Source organism: Sorghum bicolor, chromosome 7, assembly GCF_000003195.3.
Source record: "Sorghum bicolor cultivar BTx623 chromosome 7, Sorghum_bicolor_NCBIv3, whole genome shotgun sequence".
Classification (NCBI taxonomy): Eukaryota; Viridiplantae; Streptophyta; class Magnoliopsida; order Poales; family Poaceae; genus Sorghum; species Sorghum bicolor.
Window position 1 is genome coordinate 10,658,058 of NC_012876.2, and position 9,900 is coordinate 10,667,957.

A 9,900-nucleotide genomic window follows, 5' to 3' on the forward strand; every position below is an offset into this window, starting at 1 on the left:
TCTCCAGCGCCGCCGCCGCCATCTCCAGCGCCGCCCGTTTGTCTCCCCAGCGCCGCCGTTCATCTCCAGCGCCGCTGCAGCGGCTCTCCACACCAAATCTACGTATATTTCTTCATGTATCGATCGCTCGTGTGTATATATATATGGATGAATGTCAAAACAGTTTATATGTATAGACTAAAATTGTATATATGAATTGTATAGATATATATGAATACCAACAGTTTATATATATATATATATATATATATATATATGTATATATATATACTATTATTCTTGTATCATTTTGTTCTTGTATCATTATTTTATATTATTATTTTGTATCATTATGTATATATATACTATTATTTTATATGCGCTTAATTATGTACTATTATTTTGTACATTATATATGCACTTATATTTCATACCGAACAGTTTATATACTATTATTTTGTATTATTATGTATATATATGCACTTATATTATTCTTGTATCATTTTGTAGTAGTATTAATTTTTTAGTACATTATTCTATGTGCAAGTGTATTACTTGGCTTAAAACATATACTATTAGTTTATACTATTATTTTAGTATTATTTTTTAGTATTATATTTTAGTATATTATTCTAGTATATTACTTGGCTTAAAAGACTTTTTAGTATGTTATTCTAGTATATTATGAATTGTAGTGTTTTGAATTGTTATGAAATATATTTTGTGCTAGTGTTTTGAATTGTTATGAAATATATTGTGTGCTAGTATATTATTCTAGTGTTATTGTCCGTATTATTTTTTTAGTATTACTTTTTAGTTTGGAGCACTCTAGCACTTATATTATTCTAGTGTATTTCTTATTATGTATATATATGCACTTATATTATTCTTGTATCAATTTGTAGTAGTATTAATTTTTTAGTACATTATTCTATGTGCAAGTGTATTACTTGGCTTAAAACATATACTATTAGTTTATATTATTATTATAGTATTATTTTTTAGTATTATATTTTAGTATATTATTCTAGTATATATATTACTTGGCTTAAAAGACTTTTTAGTATGTTATTCTAGTATATTATGAATTGTAGTGTTTTGAATTGTAGTGTATTATGAATTGTAGTGTATTTCTTATTAATGTATTACTTGGCTTAAAAGATCCTAGTATTATTTTTAGAGCACTCCAACACTTTCATTTGTAGTAGTATTAGTGTATTTCTTATCTTATATAGAATATATATATATATGTATGGTTGCAGACATAGAAATGGCTGACCGTCCTCATGATGATCCTGATTATATGGAAGCTGCCATTCAAAATATGATCGACGACGGTAGTCAGTACTTTGTTGATTACCATGACATCATGTAAGGCAATCCTACTGAGCAACAAGAGGGCAATGCCCCTGAGCAACAAGAGGGCAATGCCCCTGAGCAACAACTTGTCGTGCAACAAGAAGAAAATACTAGCGAGATATGTAAATGTAAACATATATATAAATAATGCATCTCTTACATTAGGTTTTAGACTTATTACTTAGTTATTAATTTAGTATTTTTGTTTCTATATGTACGTGTAGCCTTCTGGATCGACCTCTACGGGCAGAAGCGTACCTCCACGAGGGCCAAAGAAGCCGTTGGAGGGCCGCTATGTAATCTCTGAGTTTGAGATAGCTACAGGCAGACCACTTGGTGAGCATACAAATAAATATGTTAGTCACTGTGGATATCTTGTGAGAGATCAAATACCGATCAGTGCTCGTGAATGGAGAGAGAAGCGAGGTGCTCCTGAGATCAGTTTTGTCTCTGATCGTGACAGGGAGTTAGTTTGGAAAGCCGTCACAGACGTTTTCACCTTCGACACCAACGATGAAGAGTTGAAGGTGCAAATTTATGACTGGACTATGAAGAAGATGGCAGTACTCTTCCAGAATTGGAAGAAGACTTTGTACAATAAATATGTCAAGAAAAACGAGACTCCAGATTTCAACCTCAAGCAATATGTAAAGCTGAGGGCCTTCTAGGATGACTTTGTGCTGTACAAAACATCAGAAGAGGGCGAGGAACGAGCCAATAGAAACAAAGAGAATGCCAGCAAAAAGGCATACCACCATCATATGGGATCAGGTGGTTATAAGAGTGTTGTTCCCAAGTGGGACCGAATGGAACAGGAGATGCTTGCTAGGGGGGTCACACCCGAGACAATAGCAAAGAATTGGAGCGAGCGCTCCAAGCATTGGTTCTACGGTCATGGGGGAAGCGTGGACCCAGACACCGGGGCGCTAGTTTGGGGCCAAGAAATCTCTAGAGCAGCAGAGAGACTAGTCCATGCACGAGAGGCGGTTCAGTCTGGTGAGTTCAGGCCTAACAGGGAGAAGGATGAACTCACCTATGCGCTTGAAAATCCTGAGCACGGTGGGCGTACGAGAGGCTATGGGGCAGTTCCGTGGCTGCAATCATTCCAAGCCGATCAAGATACCTACAGAAGCCGCCAGAGAAAGAAGGATGAGGAGGCAGAGCGGATCCGCCGCCTGGAAGCTTTTGTTCTGCAGTCACAAGAGCGCGAGAAAGCTCGTGAAGAATGGATGCAGGCAGAGATTCAAAGGCAAGTGCAAGCAGCACTTAGTCAAATGACGAAAGGGCAAGGTACATCACAGCCTGAGGTCAATGTTAGCCCCCCAGGCTAGTTGAAAAGCAGCTGCGCATCCACGGAAGTACCAACCATTCAGGATGACACGAAGCTACACTTCCCCGTGGATGATGTCACAGAGGCTTTTACTACCTGTGAGCTGCATGTACCAGATGGGAATGCCACCAAAAAGGTGGCTATCGCTGTTGTCAACCCTATCGACCGAACGAGAACTCCAAGAATCCATAATCGACCAGTACCTGGTGGATATGCTAGCGTCTCGGTTGATAGGGTTGAGAAAGGTTGTGGCAATGTGCCACTAGACATAGAAGGGGGAGATGGAGAGAAGACCTTAGGTGAAGCTGAGAAGACATTTATTTGTTGGCGCAAGCGCTTCATAATTATTCCTCAGCATAGGTTTGTGTGTGATTTTACTTCTTATATTATATATTATGTATTGAAATTAAAAAAAAGTTTACTCACAAAACTTGTAATTGTTTTCTTTGCAGGGACTCCTCCAACCTAAGTCCAGTTCTCTCCCCAGCGCATCATAGTGCTGCGGGCGGTGACAATGTTGGATCTCCTCCAACACCTGCGGCGGCCACACCGACCCCGCCACCGCCTCCACCACGGTCTCCACCTCCTCCACCGAGGTCTCCAACTCCTCCACCGCGTTCTCCAACGCCTCCACCGCGTTCTCCAACGCCAAAAAGATCGGCCCCACCACCTCCACCGCCTGCACCACCCTCTCCAAAGAGTGCACGGTCGGTCCCCTCGCCTCCAAAGCGAGGTAGTAAGAAGCGGTCCGCCCAAGAAGGACCGAAGTCATCGGTCCCACCTCCAAAGAAGGCTGCCTCAGCAAAGAGAGCTAAGACGCCAGAAAAATTACCTTACGAAAAGAGTGAAGAGGAGGTAATTGCTACATCCAAAGCTGAGGTCCAACAATTTTTTGATAAAATAAGGGAGGATAGGAAAAAACGGCTTAACCCAGAAAAGCCGTACTTTTATGTGAAGCCATCGGAACTGAGGCAGAAGGTGGCGGACCATCAAAAGAAGCAACGCGAAGCTCAGAAAAAGCCAGCACTTTCGGACTATGAGCGGTCTCTGGTCAAGTCTTCAAAGCCTACTAAGAAGAGAGTAGGAAAGGGGGTCCCACAGCTCGGAGAAGTATCAAAACCGGTGCCCCCTTTGATTGTGCCAAATCAATACGGTTCAAATGAAGTCTTGATGCCAAAGAAATCCTTAGCGTTGTCTGAGCTAGACTCGCTTGAGCGTTACTTTGGACAGAGCGGTTTAAATATGGAAGAAATTGCTGCCATTCTTGGATGCCAAACATTTGAAAAAGCCGAGGTAGTTGATCAATGGAGGGCAAGATATGAACCAGGCAGGAGTTTATTCCATCCTAAGCGTTTACACGAGCTCGGCACACAAATGTTTGCAATAAACAAATGGTGCATTGAGGCGTCAACATCACTACTTCCGTGGAGATGACCTCATATACGTGCAGTTCGAAGAATTGCACCAATTATGCCACCTCGACGCTCTTGACAAATCTCTTGTCAGCTGCTTTTGTCTGTAAGTATTTTTTTCTTTTTATTATACTTCTAACTTCTTTAATTACATGTATATAATCCTTACACACTTAGGATTTGTATGTATACAGGCACCAAATGAGAGAGCTCAGAATGAGAAATGACAATAGTATTGGGTTCGTTGACCCTTATATTGTTTTCAAGGCTCCGCAGGCAGTGTGGACAGCAGATCATGAGACAGAAGTCTGCACCAATCTTATGAGGTTCTTTGTGAACAAAAAAGAAAAACAAAAAATACTCTTCCCCTTCAACTTCGAGTGAGTTATATAGTTATTAAGCGCATGCATATTTTATTTTACATTATAGGACTGACTATATATATATGTGTAAACAGCTTTCACTGGATACTCATGGTCATTGAAATTCCCAAGAACCGGTTGATAATCTTTGACTCAATGAGAAAACTACAAGAAAATTATCAACAAATGGTAAACATTATTCAAAGGTACGTAATGTCGATCTCAGCTACAAAAATATCATAATATGACTCTGTAATTATTAGTTCACGATATACAATGGCTGTGTATAGGGTTTGGGAAAGATTCATTGACCGTGAACATCTCAGTGGATGTAAAGCGCCGCTTAACATAATACATCCACAAGTAAGTTCTACTAGCTAACAAAATTTCGCTAACTTTTAGCCTTCTTATTGTCGTGGTCGTGAATATTTTTATATATATATCGTACAGTGGTGTTTAAGACAAGAAGGGGAGAACAATCTATGTGCATATTACGTGTGCAAATTCATGATGGCACAAGTCAATCAAACACCCACAGAGACGCTCAAAGTACGTTACATGTCTCTTTTCATTATCTCCTGAATTATATTGAATAACTTAGATAACTAATACCTTTTTTATTTATTTCAAATTAAAGACGGAATGGCTGAAGGAAAAGGTCCTACAACAAGACCGAATCAAAGCTATCCAAGAGACGATAGCAGGATTTCTCCGCGAGCAAGTGATCAATCCAAACGGCGAGTTTCACTTCAACGGCAACGAAACTCTTATTCCAAACAACGATGATCATTTGTATCGTTTGTAGACATTGGGAGAAAAAACTCTATGTATATATGTGTTACGAATTTTGTACATATAAAACTATATATATATAAAGCTTTTTACATATCTATTTAATTTTTGATGTGGTCTATTCATTTTATTATAGGCAAAGCTTAATTATTAAGCTAAGCCTATAATTTTCATTTATATATGCTTAATATGCGTGTAATATAAATATATTATTGTATCAGCAAAACATGTATTGAAAAACCTATTATTATATATTATATATAAACAATAAACAGAACCGAAGAAGTGAACCAAAAAAAAAGAAAAAAAAACCCTTTAACACCGGTTGGTAATACCAACCGGTGTTAAAGGGTCCTGCAACGTGGCAGCCCTGGCAGGACCCTTTAACACCGGTTGGTGTTACCAACCGGTGTTAAAGGGGGGTCTTTAGCCCCGGTTGTCCGAACCGGGACTAAAGGGTGGGCCTTTAGTCCCGGAAGGGCAGCACCGGCTCGGAAACCGGGGCAACAGGCCCTTCCCGACCGGTGCTAATGCCCGAACGTGTGGCAGTGCCATCTCCAACTGTGTAGGTGGGCTGAGACCCGAGAGAGCATGTTAGGGTAGCTCATGTTTTTCGTTTGTCTCTTTTCTTTTTCTTTTTTATATTCATATTCATATATTATTCATATCATCTGATCTCATATCATATCATCATATCACACTAAAAAAGAGCAAATTTACCTTGTCTTATGAGCCTTTCATCATCCGTAAGATATACATTACAATTTCACCTTTTGTTTGTTTAATACTAACTTTCCTCCGTGGTTAGAGAAGGAGCCGACGTTGTGTGAACCCAGCAATCATCCCAACACGACATGCCAGATCATTTATTTTTTTGGGGATAATTAGGTGTGTGGCCTTGGAAAAAACTTGTCTTAAATATATAGCTCTTTTTTGAATTTGGCTCTATGGCCTCAAAAAATTTATTTGGCTGTATGGCCTTCTGTCAGTTTTGGATAGCTAATGGTGTTAAGTCAGGGGTAAAAAGACCGTTTTACCTCTGGCAAAAATATATTATCACATTACTACATGTATATTTCCAGTACATGACCACACAAATATATTATCACATAACCACATGTACGTTTCTAGTACTATATATATATATTATATATATATATATATATATATATATATATATATATATATATATATATATATATATATATATATATATATATATATATATATGGTATTTTTACGTCTGTCTTAACACTATTAGTTGCCTAAAACTGACAAAAGGCCATAGAGCTAAATAAATTTTGTTTTGAGGCCATAAAGCCAAGTTCGAAAAGAAGAAGGCCATATACCTAAGACACGTTTTTTTCCAGAGCCATATACCTAATTCTCCCTTATTTTTTTCACCTGTGAACAAGCGACATCAGCTTTGCTAGAGTGGCACCACTCATTTATATAACTTTGTAAAGTCGTTTAATGTTTCATTATCCCTTTTTTTTTGAAGAAATTGTTGATGATATATGAATTGACATATCAAGAATTCGAATAATACTGCATTTAAAATAGTCTTTCAAAATTTATAGAAAAGATAAACGTAAATAAATATGTAGAATTTGTGCTTTCGTGCTTCCATGAATATTTGACACGCATTTTTCGTGTGCAACGCACATGCATATTTGCTAGTTTTGCCTAATGCTGCACATTTGGTGGCACACTGGGAATTATTAGAGAAATAACAAACCGTACAAATTTCATATTGGACAGTCGAGTTGTGAAAGGGCCCATTTCAGTTTGGAAAGCCGAAACTTGACCCATTTCTCCAATCTCAGGATCAGGCCTACCTGAATCTACGGTCTAAAATGAACCAAAAGCCTCCGTCCCCAGTGGACCAGATGAGGCCCAAAACTTTTTCGTTCCTTCTCGCCCCTACTCCGTCGGATCAACAGCCCGCCAACCGCAGCCGTCCGATCTCTCAGAACCCTAACCCTAGCGAGCAGAGAAAAAACCCTCGCTCTCCCATAAGTATTCTCCTCCCGCTGCCCCGCCGCCACTTCCTTTCTCCTCCCCACCTCGGCGGCCGGCCTCCTCTTCTTCTCTTCACCCACACGCAGGTCATCGAGGTAGGCTTTGCTGCGCCAGCCTCCGCCTCCCCCCCTCCCAAACCTAGCCCGCGCGCGGGCGCGGATCTGAGTTTTCGTTGGGCTCTCTGCGCAGATGTCGGCGGCGGAGGCGAAGGCGGCGGTGGTCCCGGAGTCTGTGCTGCGGAAGCGCAAGCGGGAGGAGCAGTGGGCAGCGGACAAGAAGGAGAAGGCGCTCGCGGACAGGAAGAAGGCGCTCGAGAGCCGCAAGATCATCTTCTCCCGCGCCAAGCAGTACGCCCAGGAGTACGACGCCCAGGTAACCACGATGTGTGCCCTCTTTTCGATCTCGCAGTTCCTTGCTGCTTCCTGCTCTGCTTAATTAGCTGAATAGTGTTGCTACCACGATGTAGCGTCTGCGTCCGATCTGGCGAGTTGATTTTTCTTTCATATAAGAATTGCATCCGTTTGAAATTGGTGTGCGCGTAGCAGTGTTGGATCGAAATGGGTTTGCTGCACTGTTTTTGACAGTTACATCTAGTCACCATGTTGATCGATGTTGATCGTGTCTGTTTCAGTTGGGATATAAGATAACGTTGCTGTTGGGATATAGGATGACATTGCCGATTAGTACTTGTTGTGAAAGAGTTCTGCTTTCTGTATTAATAAGGTACGACCTTAGAGAATCTGTTGTGATATATTTGCACTTCGTGCAGGAGAAGGAGCTTGTGCAGCTCAAGCGTGAGGCCCGGCTGAAGGGTGGGTTCTATGTAAGCCCAGAGGCCAAGCTTCTGTTTGTGGTCCGCATCCGTGGGTATGGTTCTGTCTCATCACTTTGCAGATTCTCTTGCAATGCTCAAGTGTTGATTGTTGTCAAATGTGATGTGTAGTATCAATGCCATGCACCCCAAGACCCGCAAGATCTTGCAGCTCCTGCGTTTGAGGCAGATCTTCAATGGTGTCTTCCTCAAGGTTAACAAGGCAACCATTAACATGCTGCGCAGGGTGGAGCCATATGTTGCGTATGGGTAAGTTTGTATAAATTTAGCTGCCACCCAAAGGATGTTGGAACACAATTATGTTGCATTGTTCACTTATTCTTGGGCTTATAGTTTTCTGCTAGAATTGCTGTTCTGTATTATATGGTGCATGTCGTGATTTCTTCAGTGGATAGTTATTTTTGGCTGTTTGTTTTTACTGTTATCGAATTCATGTAATTTCGTTGCTCTCTGAGTAATGAAATTAGGCTCTGCCGTTGTGGAAACAAATGTTGTGATTTCTTAGTAGAGGCATAAAAAAGTGCTAATAGTTCTCATTATTTTTATCTTTCTCACATTTATTTAATTTGAATTAACATGTTTGTAGAAATGTTTGTGATTTGTGTTTCTGTTCTTGAGGGAAGTCATAAATATTTGCCAAATCTTATTTCTGTGTTAGTTATTCAGGATGCTTCTGGATTCAAAGAATGGAACAAACGATAATTCAATTTGTTTAATCACTTTAGCTCCTTTATTAACTGAACTGTAACCTGTATAATGATGTGATATATGTACTAACTCTTCCAGAGTTGCATAAACTGTTCCATATTCACATGAAATAGGCCTGCAGGGCAAGATGCCTGATTTTTTAAAAAATTTGGAAGACAGAAATTCCACTTATTATTTTGATGTCCTGAAGTCTGAACATCTATGTTTCATTTCCAGATACCCGAACCTGAAGAGTGTTAGGGAGTTGATCTACAAGAGAGGTTATGGGAAGCTGAACAAGCAGAGGATTCCACTTAGCAACAACAATGTCATCGAGGAGGTTTGCCATCTACAACTACTGTGCTGATTCTGAATAGATCCACATTTTAATTTCAGCCTTAAATAATTTTTGTTTACTTTCTGTTCATTAGGGCCTTGGGAAGCACAATATCATCTGCATTGAGGACCTTGTGCATGAGATCATGACAGTTGGCCCACACTTCAAGGAGGCCAACAACTTCCTCTGGCCATTTAAGCTGAAGGCGCCCCTGGGTGGCCTCAAGAAGAAGAGGAACCACTATGTGGAGGGTGGTGATGCCGGCAACCGTGAGAACTACATCAATGAGCTCATCAAGAGGATGAACTAGTCTCTTGTATCCCGTGAGAATGCATTCTATGTCAGCATGGTTGTTTTACTCTAGTAAGTTTATGGATAATGATGGATATGCAATTTTGGTGTTCCATGGCTCTAATACAGCAAGACTTCCCACTAGGAATTGTGTCCTGTTTACGTTTGCAGTTGCAGTTGCTTCTTGGCGATTGTGTACTCTTTGGACCTTTTATCTTCCTTTGTATATGTTGTGCCGAATTTTCGAATTGGCTGATGTTACCGAGCCAGCATATAAGCTCGTGGTTGGTGTCGTTTCGTGGTTGCAGGTGCTCGGAGGACTGGGTCCTTTTAGTGGTTCTGGGACAAAGAAACAGTCAACGTGAAACTATTTTTTTTTCCGAGAATCGTCAACGTGAAACTAGATGTTTGGCCACCCACATTGCTGGGCTTCACTAGCTGGGCTTCACCGGACCAATAATATGGTTAAGGGCCTGTTTGTTTCAGCTTATGGGCTG

General features: G+C 40.4%; 1 protein-coding gene across 1 annotated transcript; it reads left to right on the top strand.

Annotated features, from left to right (window-relative positions):
- Positions 7,192-9,651, top strand: LOC110436898 (60S ribosomal protein L7-3-like). Its single transcript, XM_021464591.1, has 6 exons — positions 7,192-7,351; positions 7,446-7,628; positions 8,026-8,123; positions 8,200-8,337; positions 9,013-9,115; positions 9,207-9,651. The coding sequence occupies exons 2-6, from the start codon at positions 7,446-7,448 to the stop codon at positions 9,420-9,422; spliced, it is 738 nt and encodes a 245-aa protein (XP_021320266.1). The 5' UTR covers positions 7,192-7,351; the 3' UTR covers positions 9,423-9,651.

Bases quoted from the DNA above. Each gene is read 5' to 3' on its own strand.
- LOC110436898 (XM_021464591.1), top strand. From the start codon at position 7,446: ATGTCGGCGGCGGAGGCGAAGGCGGCGGTGGTCCCGGAGTCTGTGCTG. The intron at 8,124-8,199 runs GTATGGTTCTGT...TGTGATGTGTAG, and splicing joins TTTGTGGTCCGCATCCGTGG to TATCAATGCCATGCACCCCA. The intron at 9,116-9,206 runs GTTTGCCATCTA...TCTGTTCATTAG, and splicing joins ACAACAATGTCATCGAGGAG to GGCCTTGGGAAGCACAATAT.